Source organism: Danio aesculapii, chromosome 1 (assembly GCF_903798145.1).
Source record: "Danio aesculapii chromosome 1, fDanAes4.1, whole genome shotgun sequence".
NCBI classification, from domain to species: Eukaryota; Metazoa; Chordata; class Actinopteri; order Cypriniformes; family Danionidae; genus Danio; species Danio aesculapii.
Window position 1 is genome coordinate 1269881 of NC_079435.1, and position 24887 is coordinate 1294767.

The 24887-nt window shown below is 37.9% G+C and overlaps 2 protein-coding genes across 2 annotated transcripts in view; both read right to left on the minus strand.

The window, feature by feature from the left end:
* Positions 1 to 572: 572 nt before the first annotated feature.
* On the minus strand, positions 573 to 15510 carry LOC130222215 (glutathione hydrolase 1 proenzyme-like). Its single transcript, XM_056454851.1, is given in 16 exon segments — positions 573 to 1618; positions 1706 to 1813; positions 1983 to 2039; positions 2042 to 2097; positions 2189 to 2304; positions 2584 to 2753; positions 4606 to 4751; positions 6589 to 6753; positions 6837 to 6997; positions 7176 to 7365; positions 7492 to 7581; positions 9083 to 9213; positions 10602 to 10805; positions 10968 to 11045; positions 14881 to 14988; positions 15427 to 15510. Coding segments are annotated over 15 exon segments (1935 nt in total). The 5' UTR covers positions 14955 to 14988; positions 15427 to 15510; the 3' UTR covers positions 573 to 1429.
* A 4632-nt stretch (positions 15511 to 20142) lies between these two features.
* The window catches only part of LOC130229009 (glutathione hydrolase 1 proenzyme-like), a 40123-nt gene continuing 35378 nt past the window's right edge, over positions 20143 to 24887 (minus strand). The window contains exons 20-24 of the mRNA XM_056457981.1: positions 24142 to 24311; positions 20974 to 21077; positions 20761 to 20882; positions 20433 to 20540; positions 20143 to 20343 (exon numbers count right to left, since the gene is read on the minus strand). Of these exons, the coding sequence (XP_056313956.1) occupies positions 20143 to 20343; positions 20433 to 20540; positions 20761 to 20882; positions 20974 to 21077; positions 24142 to 24311 (705 nt within the window). The remainder of the gene's footprint in view (positions 20344 to 20432; positions 20541 to 20760; positions 20883 to 20973; positions 21078 to 24141; positions 24312 to 24887) is intronic.

Genomic DNA, 24887 nt, shown 5'->3' on the forward strand with positions numbered 1-24887 from the left:
TTTTGCAATATTAGTTTAGGATTGTCTCCAGAACAAACCACTGTTATACAATGACGTGCCTAATTACCCTAACTTTACCCTAATTAACCTAGTTAAGCCTTTAAATGTCACTTTAAGCTGTATAGAAGTGTCTTGAAGAGTATCTAGTCAAATATTATTTACTGTCATCATGACAAAGAGAAAATAAATCAGTTAATACAACTATTATGAGTCAGATAATAGCCACCTCTCAAAGGTTAATAAGTAGAAAAAGACATTACCTCTCCATATATATGATTAGAAATGTGTTGGAAAAATCTCTCCATTAAACCTCCATTATATATATATATATATATATATATATATAAATTTTTTCCAACACATTTCTTCATATTGTGCTTTGTGTTATGCTCTTTATTTGTTATTCTGCTTATTTTGTTTTTATTTTTTACAGCACTTTGGTCTTAATGTGTATTTGTAAAGTGAATGAATCAGCATAAAAAAAAAACAAATTTTACGTAAATGTCTGAGAATGAATTGTTTTCCTGTATTTGAGCATGATTGTTGCCAGATATTTTTGTGCACTGTCAGGGTTTATATGAAATCCTTTATTTACCCTTTAAATTTTAACACACATGAACCATTTACAGTTAAAACCAATGAAATACAGTTTCAAAAAGAAAAAGAAATTCAAAGGGGGCGAATAACTCTGACTTCAACCGTATATCTTTTTGCAATGCACCTATCAACTTTGCCTTGAGTATATATTTATTGGTATGTAAATTTTAAGCAAATTTTAAAGCAACAGCATTAAGACAGCTTAATAATAATAAAGAAAAAACAGCTGGAATTCTTCTGTGAAAATCAAAAACCTTTTTACAATGTAACACAAGGTTTTACCTGCTCCAGTTTTATTAGCTGGGTCTAAAACTAACATTTTGCCGCACATGCCAATGGCTACTGATTTGATCTGTAAAAATGTACCATGTGGATATTTTTACATGCCTTTAAACTGTATGTGCAATATCTCACTTCTTCTAATTTGAAATGACTGATGCATTTTGGTTCATGTTCAATTGTCAAAAGTATATGTCATCGAAAAACGTTACTGATTTGGAGTCAATACTACTACTGCTACTACTACTACTACTAATAATAATAATAATAAACATAATTGTTTGTCTTTATTTTTTAAGTATTATTATTAGTGAAAACTGTTATTAAGAGCTGCACTCATCAAAATATAACAATGTTTTGCTTCGCTTTACATATATTTGTAATTACAGACAAATCTCTGCCATTTGACCATTGCACTCCGAATAAATCATGTGTATGTGTAACTAACCAACCGGTAATTTAGTGCTTAGCAAGTGTTAATTTTAGGCCCTGTTTATTAGCATCTATACTACACCCAAACAAACAGATCTGGAGCTGCTATTGGACTGCTATTTCACAAAAAAAATATGGTTGACAACAGCAGCAGAAACACAGAAGCTGTGCTCAGCATCTGATATCCACCATTCCTCGGGTCAGAAACAGCACAGATCTTGTCTCCTTGTCGTGCAACCACCTGGACCATTGATAATTCAGTATTGTGATCAATACAGTGATTCTTGTTCCTCAAGCCAGCAATCACACACTGCATTCATAAATACAACATAAAGAAAATTAGTCGAATCGTCTCTTTTCTGACACTGTGAAACTAATTTGCATTACAAACTTTTACCTTATCAAATCTCTTTTCCACCTGTGTACAATGTTCTGGGATCTGAACTCTGGGTTCTGCAACAGCCTTCAGCAGGTCATAGCCAAAGATCAGGTAGTTTAGGATCACCTGGGAGGAAAGAAATAGATAATAGACACATAGAAATAATTGAAATGTTCAGAATAACGATTCAAATATGACTATATTGATTTGCTTTTCATTATGCAGTGATATAAGCTTTCTGTGTAAAGTTGAGTAATGCTTAAATAGTAGTAATCTGCTGATATATCTGTATCACCTGAGCCACAGATGTGGTGATATTGGTCCCTCCTGCACCTCCGACCACCATTTTAACTTTTGGCTGCCTGTTTCAAATATTATTGTGGGACACATTGATGACAGTGGCCTTTTACCTGGTCAAAAAAACAAAACAAACAAAAAAAACAAGTGACTTATACTGTAATAGTGTTACTCAAAGAAACTAAAATGCAATTCTTTCTTCACCTGGTTCAATTTTGTTATTAGTGTTTTTTGATTCATTTTTTTTCTCAGCGCCACCGAAATCCGACATCTGGTCATTAAATATAATGCCTGAGTCTGACATCACACAAGAACCAAAACTGTGGAAACACACACACACACACACGCACACACACACACACTGAAAAAACTGCAAAGGAACAATGCTTTAAAAACAGAAAGTACATTACCATTGTTCTAACGTCAACTCTACTTCAAAATATTATCTATAATCTGAAACCAATGAAGTAGCGTCTCACTTACATATTTGTTCATCAATATTTAAGTACTGTTATTTTAAAGTGTCACCCTTACAACTAAGCGGACAGCTTATTTTTTTGGGTGTAAATATTTTAAACTCAGAGTTTCATATAACGTACTAGTTGTTAATGCTGCTGGTCACCGCCACTGCACTGCCGTCTTCAGCGAGGACAGACAGGTGAGATGTGCCCTTGTCCATCACTACACTGTAATTGGTTTGTTTGATGTCATCTTTAATCAATTTCCTGATGTGGTCTGCAAAGCTGTCTGAGATCATGTTTTTGACAAACTGTGAAACAAAATGAGCAAAATATGTAAATATAGGAACAGTGAAAGGCTTTGAGAATATTAAAGCCTGCTGGACCTCTGTGCATCAAGATCAAATCTAAGGTCAAATCTAGCCAGAAATAAGAAAATGCAAAAATTGTATAATTGTGATGAATTTCATACAATGAAGAATGACATGCCTAACACTCTTAATGTATACATGTAAACTATCATTTTAAATGTTTATTTTAATATAAAAGCCTAAAACTGGTCAAGAGAAAACAATGTAGACATATTATGTCTGGTATAACAATGGACCCAGAATGTGAGTATTGAGTTGTGGAAATATAAATGTATATAATCTAGTTTCAATTGAACAATAATCTACATATAACTGAAAAGTTATCTTCGTTGGTTTTTAATTATATCACTTCATTCGAAACTGTAACCTTTGTCTTCCTGACTGCTGGCTGAGCCAAAGTGATGTAAATGCTACGGGCAGAGTCTTAACGACTCTTCCTTTGTCTTCGGGTGATACTTCCAAGCTGGTCAAGTGGCAGGACAGGTTCTGACTCCAGTACTTCATTTGCACCCTTTATTTTCATGCTACTAATATGCTGATGAGATCGGGGCTGGGGAAAGGCAATTTACCGTGCTGAAAAATCCAGCTTAAACCAGCCTAGGCTGGTTGGCTGGTTTTAGCTGGTCAACCAGGCTGGTTTTAGAGGGGTTTTGGCCACTTCCAGGCTGGTTTCCAGCCATTTCCAGCCTGTTCTTAGCTGGTCAGGCTGGGAGAGGACCAGCTAAAACCAGCTTGACCAGCCTAGTCAAGCTGGGAGCCCCGCCTAGACCAGCTATGTCCAGCTTAAACCAGGCTGGTCAAGCTGGTTTTAGCTGGATTTAGCTGGTCATTTTCCAGCCTGACCAGCTAAGACCAGGCTGGAAATAGCTGGAAACCAGCCTGGAAATGGCCAAAACTCCCCTAAAACCAGGCTGGTCAACCAGCTAAAACCAGCCAACCAGCCTAGGCATTTACATGGTTTGTTTAGCCATCTCCACCTAGTCACTCCCCTCCTCCTAAAAACACTTTATCACAGACTCATTTTACACTTGCTTTCAGACTTGTGATAAAACTCGCAGACTGCAGATCTGTTAGAGACTCCAGTAGGCTCTTGCAGACTCGTGGACTTCTTGAAGGCGCTATATAACTCAAGATTAAACAACACATCTCAGCAAAGGAAAACTTGTTTTGAGTCCCTGGATTGGGTTCTATTCATTCGTTTATTTTTTCCAACAGTGACAACAATAAGCTGATTTGACTCAGTCAGTTTGATGTCTCTGACAGATTGTGTCAATATTGTGTGTCATTGTTTGTATCATCTTTTGTTCAAATGTGTTAGGAAGCATTATAAGTAAACATTATTAATAAATAACAATCAGAGAAAGACAGGAAACATGATTGGCCAAGGGCTCAAACTGTAATACACTGTATGTAACAACACTATTTCTATGTAAATATCCAAGAGGAAACGTAAGTATTTTACGTTCTGTCAGTTTAGTGGCTAATTCGTACGAATTCATACGAGTTCAGTATGATTTTAAAAAGGAGGTGTGCCACCCAACCCCACTCCTAAACCCAACCGTCATTGGGGGATGAGCAAATCATACTAAATTGCACGAATTAAATTGTATGAATTCATACAAATTAGCTACACTAAGTCGAAAAGTTGCGAATTGCCGTGAGGTTGCATTGAAATATCAGAGTCTGGTGGAAAAGTGATTAAAGGGATCAAACTATCTCCTTTAATCTCACAGTGACCTGGTACTGTAGCTAATATAGCAGTCCGAGGATCCATAAGTAAAGTTGAACTCACCTTAGCGATGTCTACATAAAGTGGATCTGACAGACTTTTTTTCTGGGCATCAGCATATCGGAAAGCCTCTATGATGCGATGATAGGTCAAAGTCTTATTCTCTGTGGTGGACATACTTTTGTTTGTGAGATTGAAACCTGGAGATTCTGAAATCAAATATGTTATTAAATTCAATATTTTAGTCTAATTTTGTTTGTTTTAATATATTGCACTTAGCAAAGCCAAATAATCTTTAATCTAAATTCCATACTGCACTAAAAACATACTGCAGCGCATTCTGTCATATTTAAAAGTCTTCACATTGGTAATTAAAAAAAATCTTCAGATTTAATCTGAATTTAGTTTTTTCTTGCTAAAATGAGGTTGTCACTGGGGCGGCACATGGCTTAGTAGTTAGCACTGTTGCCTCACAGCAATAAGGTCACTGGTTCGAGTCCCGGCTAGGTCAGTTGGTGTTTCTGTGTGGAGTTTGCGTATTCTCCCTGTGTTGGCGTGGGTTTCCTCCGGGTGCTCCTGTTTCCCCAACAGTCCAAACACGTGCAGTATAGGTGAATTGGATTAACTAAATTGGCTGTAGTGTATGAGTGTGTGTGTGTGTGTGTGAATGAGTCTGTATGGGTGTTTCCCAGTACTGGGTTGCAGCTGGCTGGGCATCCGATGTGTAAAACATATGCTGGAAAAGTTGGCGAGTCATTCCGCTGTGGCCACCCCTGATTAATAATAGACTTAGCTAAAGGAAAATGAATAAATGAATGAATGAGGTTGTCACTTCTGTAAATCCCTGAAAAATGTGTTTGAAGAACTCAAATACTTGATGACAACCGAGTTCAGTTGCTGTATGAGCAGCACAAACACACGTTCAAACACACAAACACATCTAGTTGAAGGGTAGAGAAGCCAAAAATGTACCCAATAAAACTACTTAAAAAAGATCAAGTAACAGTAAAATAATAACATTATTCACTGCTGGACAGAAGACTGCTCAAGTACATCTTACATCTGATCTAATTGATTTTACATGAAAATTCCATAAAGTCTCACTCCTCCTTGATAGTCTGTATGCTCTTGTTTATAGGATGTAGAACTCAGATTAAAGATAAAGCTGGCAAAGTTAAAATATAATTAAAAAAAGAGGTGCTGGGGAAAAATCAGAGGAATTTTCATTTTGCATTTTTCATTTATTTTTAGTAACAATTTAAGTGAAAAAAACATGACTGGTAGGATCAAACATTTTCTGAAACAATGGTTTATAATGAATTTGTTTTGGATTTGCTGGAGGATTTCAACAGGTGTGTGTGATGCTGTAAACGCAAGGAAAACCTTCCAAACCAATTGAACCCTTGTGACATTTTTAATGTAACCGTATTTATGTAAAGAACTGCACATATTGCAACAAGCTATCAATAAAAACACAGCCTGTCCTGTTTCTGTTTTCAGTCACTTTTCACAGGAAGAGAAGAATGTTGAATGCAGCTGAATGTATTAAAAGTACAGTTAAATATATATAAAACTGAGTAAAGTAAGGGCAGTTTAAAATACTGTAAAAGAACATTTAAATTACATTTCAAGAGTTCCCACTTAGATATGCTTGGCGTATAAAGCAGGTTTGGCATGCTGTCCCGGGAGAGAACCCTGAGCTCGGAGATCTTTGAGCCCAGGGCTCCCGCCCGGTCGATAAGCATATCAGGGGATCCGAGATCAGGTAGGTCTCGAGAGCTCCCCCTTTTTGAAAAGGGAGGAAAGGAGGAGAGAAGGGGTGGAAGGGGGGATTCTTCCAAACGAAGATAAAACATTAGGGAGAAAATGATCCATTTATAGTAAACTAGGATCGCTCTGATTGGATTGTTACTGATTACAGATGAGTGGCCAGACGTGCTCAATCATATCACGTGCTCCTCTCGAAATTTGGTTTATGAAACTTCACTTTTTTTCATATTCTTTTCAATACTCAAGAGAATGTAATGAAGTAAATTTGCTAACTACCTTTTGTACCGTTGCCCAGGAGTATTTTCATTATCAGAGTGAGCACAGGTCCACCGAATGGAGCAGTTGGAGCATAAAATGTGTAATTCCCCACTGTAAAGTTCGATACATCCTCTGTCAACACTGCTGTATAATTCTTTAGGTCTTCACGTGTGATATTTCCTCCTGTTTTCAGAAACAAACTGTCAGAAATGTTTGCAAAATCAGCAAAATCTCAAATATGTTATAAGATTTAAGCATGAAATAACCTTTATTTCTGATGGTATTCACTATGTCCTCAGTCAGGGACCCATTGTAAAAAGCTTTTGCTCCATCTTCTGCTATTGTCCTGTAGGTTTCAGCCAGTTTAGGAAATCTTATAGTATAGTTTTTCTTGAAGAAGATATTGTTTGAGTTGCAAAACATTTCACTGAAAAAATGAGAAAGAGCAGAAGCAAGATGATGTTATAAAGCAGACATGATATGCACGTAGTGTTATATCAGAGCCAAAGACTTTTGGCCATTTGTTATGTTTTTCTGTGCCTAAAGTATTTTCCATTTCTATCTGCCATTTTCTCTATGTTTGCGTGGTACATCAATATTCTCACCGCAATGCTGTAAAGTCACAGTAGTCTTCTTTTTTCTCCTTGATGGCTCTGGCCAGGGCTTTGCCAATCTTAAACCCCTCTGATGCCAGCTTTATACTAGGCTGAAATAGCTCTTTCCATGGCAGTTTCCCGTGCCTTTCGTGTGCCATTTCATAACCACGCAGTTCTCCTGGCACAGCTATGAACAATCCTGCCGATCAGGACAAAAACAAGAAATATTCAGTTTGCAGTTTACATGGATTCATCAACAGCTTCTGTGTGGACTAATGTGCTTAATAAATGTTGTAAAGCTGTAATCATTTATGGTGGTTTATACCTGCATATTTCTTACAGTATTTATTGACAAGCATGTTCTCTGAAGCATTCATTGGGGCAGTCTCTCGAGCATTAATTGTCTCCACCGTTCCTGTGGATAAAGACATTAAACTTTTTCATTTTCATTTAACACACAGAGGTCATTTAGGTCCTTTTACTGGATCAGCATCTTTTCTAAGACTATGATAATTTCTGTCCAAGCAGCTTAGTATTATTTTATCCCAGGGTATCCATAACCTACCCGTAACATCAATAAAATGAAAGATTGGTAATATACAATGTGCATTGTATAGGGTATAAAATCTACTGGCTGTTCACCAGCATGGACCAAACAACACTCTGAGGCAGTCTCTATTGTAGGGATGGAGATACAGTAGATGGATAGTAAGAGTAACAGTGTGATGAAAAGGAATGGGAGTAAGAGAATAGTGAAAGAGTAGACGTCCTACTATGATGCCCAGAGATTCAGAGAGCGGGGGTACCGTCTCTGTAATGTTTTGGTAAAGAGATTAGGACAACAACAAATGTGCCAGTATTTTACAAACAAATCCAGCATTTTGCACATAAACACATCTACTTTGCAAATTATCACTTGACTCGGAAACAAACAGAAACCACTTAGCAAAAAACTAATTTCAGTTTGAAAAAATCCCAGTGCTTTTATCAATAAACGTATTGTGTTTCACAAATTTAAATTATATTTCATTAAATACAGTCCATCTGCATGTAACTGCATGTAGCTCTCATCATGTTGTTCATCTCTCATCTCTCCCATGTTGTTAAGACATCTGTTAACTAGGCCATTACTATTGGTGACAATGATATACAGAGTCCTAATTCACACTATATTAACACTCAAATGTGATTTATGATTACAAATTATCCAGAGAAACAGAGGAGATATTCACATTCACTTTTAATCAAACATGTTGCTGCTTCTGAACAAGTTGCTCACTTAGTAACACCTGAACTGAGATCATCTTTGTTCAAGACCACACTTTATAAAATAGTGGTAAATTAGCGGTATTTTCTGTATTTTGTTATTGATGTTTTTATTTTTATATTTCCCCCCATTTATTTTCTGCACATGTGTAATAGTCTGCAGTGCTATATTGTGTGTGTTGGTGTTGTATTTTACACTACAGAAACCTTGTAGTAAACTGCAGCACAGTAAGCTGTTATTTTACAGACTTATTTCTCTAGATATTATTTATTACACATAATATTATTATTTCAGCTAAAATGTCAATAAAAGTCACTTTGTTAAACAGTAGAGTTGAATTATCAACATCAATATTGGAGAGAGCAGAGATCAACATCCCATAAAGCAATTCAAAAACGATTTCTCTGTTTTGTGCACTAATAATAGCTTTTTCTTCAAAGGTATAATCTGGAAACAAACTTTTTATCCTTAAAGCTCTCTCACTTTTTTCAACCCCAGACTATTATCATATGTTACACGATAATATTTTTTCAATGTGAAATGTGCTCCATAAACATGTGCATTGATAGGGTGTTTAGGTGTTTGTTTCTTCAAGCTAAAACAAGAATTGATGCCAGTTTAGTGATTATGTTTCTCAAAGTCTTCATACTGTTTGATGCATTGTATATGGTGAACACCACTCCTCCTCCGATGCCCATACTCTGTGGGTTAACCACACTCACACACAGCAGAGCAGCGATAGCAGCATCCACTGCTGAACCCCCACGCTGCAGGATATCCCTGTGAAGACAGAGAGTGATTGGAAACAACTGTGGCTTTTGCACAGGTCAGTTACAAACAGAGGGTTGGAAAAGTAGGCTGTCCAAAAAAATGTTTATAGCCAAAATAAAACTGATCCACATTTGCGTTTACATTTTTTCAGCCTTATAACAAACAAACAGCAGGTATACCAGCCTGATCTCACGAGGAAACGTAAGTATTTTACAATTGTCAGTTTAGTGGCTAATTCGAGTTCAGTCGTACAAAATGTACGATTTGAAAAAGGAGGCGTGGCACCTAACCCCACCCCTAAACCCAAACATCATTGGGTGATGAGCAAATCATACTAAATTGTACAAATTAGATCGTACGAATTCGTATGAATCAGCTACCAAATCAAAAAGTTGCCGTGAGATGGTGTTGGTTATACCCTAAAATAGTGATCAATAAAGAGCTTTTAAATCCATTTGTTTGGTCATTGTCCTTATTTCATAATGTTATGCTTGACTTTGGTGGAAATCATAATGTTTCATCTACAGCTGAGCCAGATTATGAGGACATTCGTTTATTTTATTTTCGGTTTAGTCCCTTTATTATTAATAATAATAATAATGCATTTTATTTAAGGCGCCTTTCATGACACTCGAGGTCACCGTACAGAACAGCTAGAACAATCAGCTCAAATAAAAACACAATAAAATCAATAAAATACAATACAAACTTTTTTTTTTAAATGCTGTCGGGTTAAAGTGAATAACCCGTTCTAAACAGATGTGTTTTGAGTTTGGATTTAAATTGTGAAAGAGAGTCTAAATTACGGAGATCAGGAGGAAGTGAATTCCAAAGCTGAGGAGCAGAGTGGCTGAAGGCTTTCCCATGGTGAAAAGGCGGACAGAGGGAACAGTGAGGTGAATGGAAGAAGAAGACCTGAGTGTTCGAGAAGGTGTGGCGATATGAACAAGATCAGCAAGGTGTGGAGGAGCGAGATTGTGGATGGCTTTAAAAGTGAGAAGAAGTATTTTATAATTAATTCTGAAAGATATGGGAAGCCAGTGAAGCTGCTGTAGAATGGGTGTGATGTGGCAGATAGAGGGGGTTTTTGTGATAATACGGGCTGCAGCGTTTTGTACCAGCTGTAATTTATGAAGAGTTTTTTTAGGGAGGCCAAACAGAAGGGAATTACAGTAATCTAAAAGGGATGTGACTAAACTATGAACAAGAATGGCAGCTGAATGAGGTGTGAGGGAAGGACGTAAACGATTTATATTTCGAAGGTGGAAATAAGCGGATCGGGTGACATTATTAACATGTGCAGTGAATGAAAGGGTGCTGTCGAAGATGACCCCCAGACTACTAACATAATAAATCCCATTAGAAAACATTACTGCAGAGGCTCTCTAGAATCCTACCTTCCAATCTCTGAGCAAGTGTCTGAATCTGCTGCCACTGCTGCTTTAGCATAGCATTTTCCAGTGACATTGGGTGTAATGGGTGTCACAGTGCGTGTAGTGGATGTCGCAACAGGTATAGAGCGTGGAGTGTGCATCACAGCAGATCTTTGAGTCGGTGTGAGAAACAAAACCATTGCAACCAAGAAAGCGATGAATATATACCTGAAAGAAGAACAGCAGAGTTTGAGATGTTTTATCTGTAATGTCATTTGATAATGATTTATTAAACAAACAAAATACAAAAGTTTTTGGTAAATATGTCATATGATCATGTTATGAAGGATAATAAATCCTCTATGTGTGTTTGTGTACAATCTTCATTACCTCTGTGGTCTGCTTCCTAGTAGCTCATAAATGAAACTACCGGTGAAAGAACAGCCAATGACCACCAGTTCAAATAACCTGTAAAACACTTTAATTTATTAATAATATTTATAATCATAGAACATCAACACTGTCTCCAGGGTTCTGTAATATGGTTCTGTAGTTTCCAACTAGCAGCGAAACATTTCTCAGATCACTGACATAATGTCCACTTGAGATTATAAACCAATGTTCTTCTGCTAACTTTAATGTAATATTTTTATTAAATTAATATATTAAGTTATGTGGTATTTAATGATGTTCTCAAAATTTTAGCAAAAAGAAGTTATACATTATTTGTAAAAGTTTTTTTTTGTTTTTGTATAATTATGAAAGATCCCATGAGGAACGTTCTTGGACAAAACTTCACTTGTACACTGGAATGTGAACTTGTGCCAATGTTCTGACAAAATTATCTCAAAATGTTCAAAATATGTGAAGCATTTAGTACAGATATATGTCCTTTACTAAGGATATTCACTTTACTGTTCTCAAATTATTTTTGTTGTTGTTGTTTTACAATTTCTGATGACCAGTTGTTGTTATCATTCATTTTCCTTCAGCTTTGTCTTTATATTTATCAGGGGTCGCCACAGCGGAATGAACCGTCAACTATTCCAATATGTTTTACACAGCGGTTGCCCATCTAGCCGCAACCCAGTAGTGGGAAATACCCATATACACTCACATTCACACACACACTCATACACTACAGCCAATTTAGTTAATCAATTCCCCTATAGAGCATGTGTTTGGACTGTGGGGGAAACCGGAGCACCCGGAGGAAACCCACACCAACACGGGGAGAACATGCAAACTCCACATAGAAATGCCAACTGAACCAGCCAGGACTCGAACCAGCGACCTTCCTGCTGTGAGGTGACCACTGTGAGTGCTAACCTTTAAGCCACCATGCCACATGTTGTTATTCTTCTTATTATTATTAGTTAAAACTTTTTTTCTTTGATCTTAATCATCTGAAGTTATACACTCTTAGTAAAAAATAAAATTAAGGTACAAAAACTGTTACGGGGGCCATGTCTTCACAAAAGATATAGCTGTAAGTTTTAGGTAACAAATACAGTTTCAAGAGTTCCCACTTAGATATGCTTGACGTTTATAGCAGGTTTGGCATGCTGTCCCAGGAGAGAACCCCGAGCTCAGAGATAATTGAGTCCAGGGCTCCCGCCCGGTCAATAAGCATATCAGGAGATCCGAGATCAGGTAGGTCTCGAGAGCTCCCCCCTTGGAAAAGGAGGAGATGGGGTGGAAGGTGGGATTCTTCCAAAACGAAGATAAAGCAGTAGGGAGAAAACGATCCATTTATAGTAAACTAGGATCTCTCTAATTGGATCATTACTGAATACAGATGAGAAGCCACTCGTGCTCAATCATATCACGTGCTCCTCTCGAAATTAGTTTGTGAAACTTCACTTAAATGTACACTTTTCTAATATTGTATGTACCCTTAAAGAGACAGTTTACCCAGAAAATACAAATTTACTCACTATTTACTCTCCTTCAAGTGGTTGTGAACCTATGTGGGTTTCTTCCTTCTGCCAAACAATAAAGAAGATACTGCTAAAGAAAGCTTTCACCCACATAGGTTCATAACCTCTTGAGGGAGATTTTAATTAATTTTAATTTTAATTTTTGGGTGAACTGTCCTTTGTTAAAAACTGTACAGTGTCTTATAAAAGGCTGCCTCTCCAGTGACAGCTGGATTCTATCTTCTATCATTTCTATCTGAAAGACACACAGCTAGATGAAGATAAAAAAAAAGAGAGATCCATGAGTTGACTGCAGTATCACATGAATTCACAAATGATTTATTTCGGAACAACAAAAACAAACTACTTTTGTTTTAGGTCAGAAATAGTTGACCAGCACAACCTTTATTTGTTTACAGTTTTCCTCAGTGGCTTTGGTGCATTTCTCACAACACTATTTACATTTGCACAACAGGTAATGCATTTCTCAAAACAATTAGTATAAACTGCAAAACCTGATTGGTAACATGCAAAAGCGTATCAGTTGCTCAAAATGGAGAGCTCAATCCTCAAAAGCAAGTGTTGATGTCAATGAAATGGTTAAAATGGCTTTGTCATGTTTTCATTATGACAGTTTACTCTCTACATTTTTTTCAAATGCAAAAAAGGTGACACTTCCTGAAAATGCTCAACACAGCACTATATACTATTAGCACAACCATGTGAAAACTACAGTGAAGTTAGACATCACTGCATTTGCCCTTTGCAATTCTAATGTATCCACAGCATTGTGCAAAAGAATAAACACACCCTTATTTACAACAAACATAAACTTCCTTTGTGTAGAGCTGTGCACAACTGTAGACAATATTGCAGCACATGTTGGAACTGAGCCTACAACATAAACAGGTCTGTAAATAATTCAACAGATTCACTGTTGAATTTAATTTAGAAAACATTTTCAGGAAAAAAAAAGATTAATTTTTTTTAATAATATATTCTTGACAGATTTTGACAACTAGTTCAACAATTTTAAATGTAATGACTCAAGTAATGAAATGAGGACTATTAGCTTTATATAGACTGAGTATTCAGCATTCACAAGTTTAGTTAGGTTTGACTGACATGATATAAGCAAATGATGATGTTATAAAAGAGTTTAGAGAGAGAAATGCATTAACTGTTGTGGAAACAGAAAAACAGACAGACAGACGGACAGACAGACGGACGGACAGACAGACAGACAGACAGAAAGACAGACAGAGAGACAGACAGACAGACAGACAGAAAGACAGACAGAAAGACAGACAGACAGAGAGACAGACAGACAGACAGACAGACAGACAGACAGACAGACAGACAGAAAAACAAATAGACAGACAGACAGGCAGACAGAAAGACAGACAGACAGAAAGACAGACAGACAGACAGACAGACAGACAGACAGACAGACAAAAAAACAAATAGACAGACAGACGGCAGACAGAAAGACAGACAGACAGAAAGACAGACAGACAGACAGACAGACAGACAGACAGAAAAACAAATAGACAGACAGATAGACAGGCAGACAGAAAGACAGACAGACAGACAGACAGACAGACAGACAGACAGACAGAGAGACAGACAGACAGACAGACAGACAGACAGACAGACAGACAGACAGACAGAAAAACAAATAGACAGACAGACAGGCAGACAGAAAGACAGACAGACAGAAAGACAGACAGACAGACAGACAGACAGACAGACAGACAGACAGACAGACAAACAGAAAGACAGACAGACAGACAGACAGAGAGACAAAGACAGACAGACAGACAGACAGACAGAAAGACAGACAGACAGACAGACAGACAGACAGACAGACAGACAAAAAAACAAATAGACAGACAGACAGGCAGACAGAAAGACAGACAGACAGAAAGACAGACAGACAGACAGACAGACAGACAGACAGACAGACAGAAAAACAAATAGACAGACAGATAGACAGGCAGACAGAAAGACAGACAGACAGACAGACAGACAGACAGACAGACAGACAGAGAGACAGACAGACAGACAGACAGACAGACAGACAGACAGACAGACAGACAGAAAAACAAATAGACAGACAGACAGGCAGACAGAAAGACAGACAGACAGAAAGACAGACAGACAGACAGACAGACAGACAGACAGAAAGACAGACAGACAGACAGACAGACAGACAGACAGACACAGACAGACAGACAGACAGACAGACAGACAGACAGACAGACAGACAGACAGACAGACAGACAAACAGAAAGACAGACAGACAGACAGAGAGACAAAGACAGACAGACAGACAGACAGACAGACAGAAAGACAGACAGACAGACAGACAGACAGAGACTTACCTTCGAAAACCATCCAAGAGACCAGGTAAAATCCCATAAGGCTTAATTTCCTGATATCCAAATCTGCTACTCATGTTTACAGACAAGACTGGACTGGGCTTATAGAATCTGTCAGAAACAAAAACGTAATGGTAAATGTTTAAACCAACAACATATTGGCTGTCATTTCTTACACACAAAACAAAACATCCTATTTTAAACTCATAATATTTTACTCACTGCTCTATTTGTGATTGTAAAGGAGAACCATTCATAAATAAAAGAATGCAGCACTCTACTAACAAAAAAGAAAACATGTCATATTAATGTGAAAATGCAAATGGCTACAAAAACAAGACATTAAGAGTAACTGAAAATTGGGATTTGTTTGTTTGTTTTGATTAGATACTGCATTGTGTCTTTGAAACATTAATCTCTGTCCTGAACTGACCCTGCTGACTCTTATTGTGCTAAATAGTAACTGTGTAATTAACATTTAAAGGTTGCATTATATTTTAAAGGTGCACCTGTTAATAAGCAAGTGACAAATGATTGCTTCAAACTTACCAGTGTTTTTATAATCCACGAGATCTTGCAGCCAAAGCTGAAATCAATAGGATTTTAGACGTCTGTGATTCTCCAGAGGCGAATCTGTTTTTGTAAGGAACTGCCCAAGCCTGTTAGTACTGTCTGATCTGCTAAAACTATTTATAAGGTCATACAATTTTACAAATAGTTTCATGTTTAGTTTTTACAAGAAAACACCCAGGAATCAAAGTAAGGAAAATCCTTTAAATTAAATAAAACTAAATCTACTCATTGTTTATAAAAGATCCAGCAGGGGTTTTTACATTGGACATGTTTTCTGTGGTCTGCTATTAGACCACCTTCTTCATGTAGTCTTGGGTTTACATGACAGCTGTCATATTGTTGTTTTTTTTTTGGCCTGTGTAAAAAGTAAAGGGTGTCCTCACGTCCTCTAAACCAGGGGTTTTCAAAAGTGCGTAGGATTAATTACATTGAAACTTAAATATACAGCTTACATGATTCAGTGTGATGGCAGAGCCTGTTTCTGTGAGGACAACATGCTAATCTGTGGTCGGATTCCTGACACGACTAACTATAAATCATCTTCCACTGTCAATAAGTGTGAGCCACAGCATACTTGTTGTTGTACAAACATACAGAAAATGCTGCTTCGCAAGCCCTGACGGTGTGGTTGAGTTGAACATTGAGCATGTTTACATGGGCAACAATACTTTAATACGATTTTAATATGATTAAAACAATACTCTGATTAAGAGTCTACCATGTAAACAGTGATTTTTGATCACCTTAATCCGAGTCATAACTGAACTAAACAGAAATGGAATTAAGTCATGTTGAGTATGCAGATATTAGTGACATTATTGAAGTCCGCAATCAAACTATTACCGTCATGTAGGACTTTTCACCGCATTTTGTGACAAGATCCATACGCACGGCTGTCAGTAAATGACCGCAAACACACATTCACACACATCACGAAATGCGGAAGATTTTTTTTTCACTTCATGTAACACTCCAGTTACTAAAGTAACCCTCGTTCCCTGAAGGGGGAAGGGAAATGCTATTGTGGAGGATCCACTATAGGCATTTCGTTCAGAAAGCCAATCATCTGAAAGAGTATGTAAACGGGCCAATAAATACCAATGAGTTGGCAGCGTCAGCTTGCACAGCTGATGCTCGTTGCAATCAATTTGGCAATAAAAGCACAGTGAGAGCAAAGCTGAAGCATCCTTTTTTAGCTAATGAGACTTAAACTCACAGCTAAGGGGTAATCATTATGGCGATGGAACATAGCATATCCGTTCCCCCCCTCAGGGAATGAGGGTTACTTTAGTAACTGGAGTATTCCCCTTCGAATGGGGAACTTCAATGCTGTTGTGGAGAATCCACTATGGGGAAATGTCTGGAAAACGCCATAATGACTGCACCTTACCTTCACCCCTGATGAGAGGTTAGCCAGGCAAGCTTGAACGCACCTGCATCACCAGAGGCGCAGTCTTCCAACGTATTCCCTGGCACTTACTTTTCCCACGTCAACAGAAGATTTACAGATTTAGATATTTAGATCTTGCTGGATTTATCAGCTGCTTTTGACACTCTAAACCACCAGATCCTGCTATCTACGCTTGAGTCACTGGGCGTTGCAGGCACTGTTATTCAATGGTTCAGATCTTACCTCTCTGACAGGTCATTCAGGGTGTCGTGGAGGGGAGAGGTGTCCAACCTACAGCATCTAAACACTGGGGTACCTCAGGGCTCTGTTCTTGGGCCACTTCTCTTCTCTATCTACACGGCATCTTTAGGAACAGTCATCCAGAAACATGGATTTTCCTACCACTGCTATGCTGATGACACCCAGCTATACCTCTCTTTTCACCCTGATGATCCCTCGGTTCCAGCTTGCATCTCAGCCTGCCTGTCAGACATTTCACACTGGATGAAAGATCATCATCTCCAGCTTAACCTCGCGAAAACGGAAATGCTTGAAGTTTCTGCCAACCCGACTCTTCACCATAACTTTTCAATCCAGATGGACGGAGCAACCATCACTGCATCCAAAATGGTAAAAAGCCTTGGATTAATGATTGATGACCAACTAAACTTCTCTGAGCACATTTCTAGAACTGCTCGATCTTGCAGATTCGCACTCTATAACATCAGAAACTGCCTCTCTGGCTATACCACTAACTGTACTCTATCAAAAAATAAAATAAAATAAATAAATAAAACACATTACTAATGCTTTGCTTCTTAGACTTTACACACCTGAAACTTGTATATAGCACTTGTTCACTGCTGCTCTTATAGATGTATAAATTGCTTCCTTGTCCTCATTTGTAAGTGGCTTTGGATAAAAGCGTCTGCTAAATGACTAAATGTAAATTTAGATATATTTTTCGGGAGCCGCAAAGCGTCTAGATAATTTCTAAGAATGTAAATACGAAAGCGTGCAGTCCCGAAAGGGAGGATGCTGCAGAGGCCACCTGCTACACAAGTGGGGAGACATGGTGGCAAGAGAGCATATGGACTAGCCCTGGGAAGGGGGAGTACGCTTATAAATGTACGGAGAGGGAAGACTGCAACGTGGTTGAATAAGCATATGAGATCATCTAGTGGGGATTGCCCATAGCAGGCACCTATACCCAAAACGCAGGCTGACCAGAGGGCAGACCTACAACGTAACGGGCCAGTGACTCCTCCGCTGAGTCAGTGCTGGGGGCCTCGGAGGAATCTCTGCTGGGCTCACCTAAGCGGGGAACTTTACTGACAAAGTGAATAAGCGCACGTATCTCCGTGTTCGGGAGAATGGCGCGGCAAGCGTGTTTCAACACCTTAACCGAGTTGTTTCCTCAATCACCAAGGGTTAGCTAATGCCCTTGAGGAAACCGGCTCCACTCGCAATTTGTAAAACCTTGCAAATGTATTACGTGTCGCCCAGCCCACAGCTCTACAGATGTCTGTTAGAGAGGCGCCGCGTGCTCGCGCCCAAGAGGATTCAATGCATAACGCTAAACAAGTGAAGGTTCTAATATTACTTCCCCCCCCCCCCCCCAACACTATATATACATATACAATTGAGGGCAAAATTATTATCCCTCCTGCGCAATATTTATTCTTTTAAAATATTTCCCACGTCATATTTAATGGAGCAAGGGAATATTTGCAGTACTTCTGTTAATAATATATTTTCTTTTGGGAAAGTCTTATTTGTTTTATTTGTTTTTAAAAAGCATTTTTTGGGTCAATATTATTATTAAACAATATTAGTTTTAGATTGTCTCCAGAACAAACCACTGTTATACAATGACTTGCCTAATTACCCTAACTTTACCCTAATTACCCTAGTTAAGCCTTTAAATGTCACTTTAAGCTGAATACTAGTGTCTTGAAGAATATCTAGTCTAATATTATTTACTGTCATCATGGCAAAGAGAAAATTAATCAGTTATTAGAGATGAGTTATTAAAACTATTATCATGAACTATGAAATGTGTTGGAAAAATCTCTCCATTAATTACTCATTAGCCTTTGAGAGGTTGCTATTATCTGACTTATTATCATATTGTGCTTTGCTCTTATGCACTTTATATGTTATTCTGCTTATTTTGTTCTTATTTTTTACAGCACTTTGGTCTTAACGTGTAGTTGTAAAGTGAATGAATCAGCATAAACCATACAGTAAATGTCTGAGCATGATTGTTGCCAGATATTTTTGAGCACTGTCAGGGTTTATATGATATCCTTTATTAACCATTTAATTTTTTAAACACACATGAACCATTTACAGTTAAAACCAATGAAAATAGAGTTTCCCCTTCCACACAGACTCTTAATCACTGAAATTGCTATATTTTTTCTTAGTTATTAGTTGCTCAAATCTGCAGTAAAGAACAGTGTATTTACTCATTTCAGGATTTATTTACCAATGGTAAATTGACAAAATAACACAACAATAAGGCTTATAGAAAACGTTATGCAATATACTGTATATATTTTGCATCGCAAATATGAACTTTGCCTTGAGGATATATTTATTGGTCTGTAAATTTTAAGCAAATTTAAAGTGAAAGTAATAGAAAAGCTAAATAATAATAAAACAGTTGGAACACTACTGCAGAAACCTTTATAGAAAACTTGTGATATAATACATGGTGTTTTACCTACATACTTTTTTTAGCTGGGCCTAAAACTAACATTTTGCCGCACCTGCCAATTGCCAATGACTTGATCTGTAAAAATGAACCATGTGGATATTTTTACATGCCATTACACTATGTGCATTATCTCACTTCTATTCTGATATGCTTGGTGCATTTTGGTTCATGTTCAATTGTCAAAAGTATATGTCATTAAAAAACATTACAGATTTGGAGTTGAGGCAGATTATTTGGGTAAAGAGAGTAAATACTACTATTACTATTGCTATTACTATTGCTATTACTATTGCTATTACTACTACTAATAATAATAAAAATAAGCGTCTAATTGTCTTTATTTTTTAAGAATTATTAACTCTGTTATTAAGAGCTGCACTCATCAAAATATGACAATGTTTTGCTTCACTTTACATATATTTGTAATTACAGACAAATCTCTGCCATTTGACTATTACACTCAGAATAAATCATGTGTATGTGTAACTAACCAACCGGTAATTTAGTGCTGAGCAAGTGTTAATTTTAGGCTCTGTTTATTAGCCTCTATACTACACCCAAACAAACAGTTCTGGAGCTGCTATTGGACTGCTATTTCATGAGAAAATATGGTTGACAACAGCAGAAACACAAAAGCTGTGCTCAGCATCTGAAATCCACCATTCTTCTGGTCAGAAACAGCACAGATCTTGTCTCCTTGTCGTGCAACCACCTGGACCTTTGATAATGCAGCATCAAAATCAATACAATGCTTCCTCTTCTCCAAGCCAGCAATCACACACTGCATTCATAAATACAACATAAAGAAAATTAGTATAATCATATTTTTTTGACATAACTGTGAAACTAATTCGCATTACAAACGTTTACCTCATCAAATCCCTCCTCCACATGTGTCCACTTTTCTGCAATCTGAACTCTGGGTTCTGCAACAGCCTTCTGCAGGTCATAGCCAAAGATCAGGTAGTTTAGGATCACCTGGGATGAAAGAAACAGATAAAAGACAAATGCATTTAATACATTTCACATTACACGCACACACACACACACACACACACACACACACACACACACACACACACACACACACACAAATTATTAAAATGTTTAGAATTACGAATCAAATATTACAACATTGTTATTGCTTTTCATAATGTGGTGATAGGCATGTTGTCATCTGTTGATATATTTGTATCACCTGAGCAACAGATGTGGTGATAGTCGTCCCTCCTGAACCTCCAACCACCATTCTGACTTTTTTTTTGCTGTCGTCTTTGTCAAATATTATTGTTGGACACATTGATGACAGTGGCCTTTTACCTGGTCAAGAAAACAACAACAACATCAAGTAACTCACGCCCCATCTTGTAATACTGTAACTCAAACTACTCAAATGCAGTTCTTTCTTCACCTGGTTCAATTTTGTTAGCTTCACTTTTCATGTCAGAGTCAATAAAATCTGCCATCTGGTCATTAAATATAATGCCTGAGTCTGACATCACACAAGAGCCAAAACTGTGGAAACACACACACACACACGCACGCACGCACGCACGCACACACACACAATGAAAAATATGGCAAAGGAATAATGCTTCATAAAACAAAAACAAAAAGTACATTACCATAGTTCTAACATCAACTCTACTTCAAAATATTATCTATAATCTCTAATGGAAATGCTCCATTTTCTAAAGCAGACCTGAAACCATTTGAAGAGTTCAGATGCAAAAGCCTCTAAGTGCCTTCTGAAATTTCCATAAAAAATGACATTTTTTCTCAGCCTCCTTTATTTATGTTGAGATATTTCACTTTAAAGACCAAAATATGACTCAATCTTTGCCATACAAGTGATGTTACTAAACATATACACAGGATCTTGATAAAAATGCAAAATTCTAAATGGCATTAAGAGGTTTTTGCATCTAAACTCTTCATTTGAGTTTGGTAGCAGATGTCAAACATACTGACAGTTCTTGCTGAGATGTTTTTGATTCTGAAATCAAACTGCTGCTGACTTTAGCTTGTTGAAAATCAGAAGAGGAACACTGTGTTAACATAGTTACCCAACAATAAATGATTCTGCATAACAAGTTTAAACTCGTTTTGCATTATTAGTGTCAGATGGCAAGTTCCCCCACTGAATAGCCTTCTGTTCTGGCTATCCAACAATTATGTAGATATGTCTTAGAATAAACACTTTATAACAGCACATAAATAATACTGATGTACTAATATGTACATTAAGCATTACTCATTGTGAACTAATGATGAGTTAAAGTAGGTACTAATCAAAAATTAACTTTAAATACAACATGAGTCACATGAGTTTGTGTGTGAATAATGGCCATCTTAATTACTTGTTTGTTCATGCTTGTTAATTAATTATTTTTTTTTTAGTTAAATGTAACTAACATGAACTCATAACCTGTTCATTTGTATGCCATCATGTTTCTTGGAGAGACACAAAATAATCCTTAACTCATTTTAAACTTCACAGCGCAAGCATGCAGGTTTGTGCTTTTTAACATCAGAAACATCTGACCCATGCTGCACCACTTTTAGATTCCTGCAATGCTCTTCTACCCAACGCAGGCTCATTGTGAAAACGTAGCCCTGCGGATGTTTCTGGAGACAGCGAATTACGTAGGCGGAGATGCGTATGGCTGTATTTCATTTATTTAAATGAGCGCTACGGGGGCGGTGTGACGCCGTTCCTTTTCGCGCTTACCAGCTGACCGCTTACCTGCGTATGGACGGCATTCCGGCTGCAACCAGTTTGTCCCGTTAGCGCGCCACGTCCGTCGGCGGATTTGAGACGAGGGCTTTTATTTTTTTGGATTGCTTTTGAAACGTGTTGGTTGGGTTTAGGGAAGCGGGTGGGCGGGTCAATCGATAAAATTGGTTGGGTTTAGGGAAGGGGGAGGGTGGGTCAGCCGATCGTTCACTCAGTCAGTCAGAAAGTCTCTCCAAAAGTGAGTCGACAGCGACCTCTGGTGGGTTTACGTGAGAACAGCAGGCGCGAATGGCACTCGCGGGGGAAATTTGAGATCTCAAAAAGCGTACACAGCGACCTCTGGCGGATTCGCGAAAACAAAAACTGCAGAAAAACGTGCCGTCGGGACGTATTTCGCAGTCTCCAGAAACGTCCGTGGAGGTACGTTTTCAGAATGAGCCTGGGTTGCTTCTACCTGTACCCTCAAGCCTCTACAGACGTTCCAGAATGCTGCAGCTCATCTGGTCTTCAATGAGAGCCCATGTAACTCCTCTCTTCATCTCTCTGATTTGGTTATCGGTCGATGCTCGGATCAAGTTCAGATCATTGATGCTTGCTTACAGGACAGCCACTGGCACTGTACTCTCTTACCAGCACCTGCTCCTGAAGGTCTACACACCCCAGGAGTGAGGAGTTATGGTGGTTCCACCACATTGAGGCTATAAGCCACTTTCCAAATACTTTACATTAACTGTTTCTTGCTGGTAGAATGATCTTTCCAATCCCGTTCCCACTCAGACTATAGATCCACTGGCATCTTTCAAAACACAACTCAAAACCCGTCTCTTTCCGAGATCATCTGAAGCCCTGTGAACAAAACCAGAACCCCCTATTTTCTCCCCCCACCACACAACATGCCCAAACTGAGTGTGCCTCACACAGGTGAGTGGGCTTTACAAAGTGGTTAGCACTGTTGCCTCACAGCAAGAACATCACTGGTTCTAGTCCTTACTAAGCCAGCTGACGTTTCTGTGCGGAGTTTACATGTTCTCCCCGTGCTCACGTGGGTTTCCCCCGGGTTCCCCGGTTTCCTCCCACCGTCCAAAAACATGCAAGTTAAGTTAATTGACTAATCCAAATCAGCACCATAGTCGTGCTCCTAGTAAGTAGTTATCTCTTAAGAGCAATCACTGGCTGTTCATTAGTTACTACAGTAGGGGAGTTCTCCAGATCTACCTGAGCTCAAACTCCCCTCTCGCCTTGCAAATGGGAGGGAGCCCCGGTCTCGGGGATCTTATGAGCTCAGTGCTCTCTCCCAGGACAGCATGCCAAACACGCTTTATAATCAATCATTAGCTAAGTGTGAACTCTAGAAATGTAAATGTAACTACTCATGAACTTATGTTTAAACTGTTCATTTTGATGCAGACAGAACACTTTTCTATAGTTTCTATGTTTATGAGTTGTTATGAATAAATTAATGATAATGTGCCCCTCCAAGTAAAGTCATGACATAAACATAGGTTAACACGTCATGAGTCTTTGTTAGTTGCATTCGGTTTAAACTAGTGTTAACTATTACATTAATTAACAAACATTAACAAAAATGTAGTAAGAAGTAATTAAGCAAGGCATTATTCACTCGTGACTCTGCTGTAAGTTCTTGATTAGCACATGATTCAACTCATCAAAGTTCACAATGAAGTAGAGTCTAATTTGCATATTAGTACATTAATATTTAAGTACTGTTATTGTAAAGTGTTACCCTTACAACTAAACGGATAGCTTAAAATCATAGAATCAACATTGAAGCCTGTTTTAAGGTTTTGGGTGTAAATATTTTAAAAGTTTTATATAACGTACTAGTTATTAATGCTGCTGGTCACCGCCACTGCACTGCCGTCTTCAGCGAGGACAGACAGGTGAGATGTGCCATTGTCCTTCTCTACACTGTAGCTGATTTGTTTGTGGTCATCTTTAATCAGACTCCTGATGTGGTCCGCAAAGCTGTCTGAGATCATGTTTTTGACAAACTGTGAAACAAACTGAACAAAATATGTAAATATAGGAACAGTGAAAGGCTTTGAGAGTATTAAAGCCTGCTGAACCTCTGTGCACCATCCTGTAAGATTAAATCTAGTCAGAAATAAGAAAATGGAGAAATTGTATTATTGAGATGCATTTCATACAATGAAGAATGACATGCCCATGCAACACTCTAAATTGATGAATGTAAACTATCATTTTAAATGTTTATTTTAATTTAAGAGCCTGATATTCAATAAAGACGAGTTTGGTACAGCCTAAGCACAACCTTAAGTTTGGGAGGGTGATGACTTCATTTATCAAGTTGAAGTGGGGTGGTTAGATGCGTGTGTGGGGGTGGGTAGCACTATAGACAAAAAGGCCAGGAGCTTGAGCACTATTTAGGTTAACTATTTACTATTACTATGAATTATTTAGGTGCTTTTTGAAATCAACATGTAATAAATGTCATTTCACTTTTATTTTAAGGAATTCTATGTACAAAAGGTTGTGCAAACTCTGCTGAACATGTAGCTATAAACTCTACTGACTGGCTTTCTTCCCTGTACAATTTCTCACGAGGA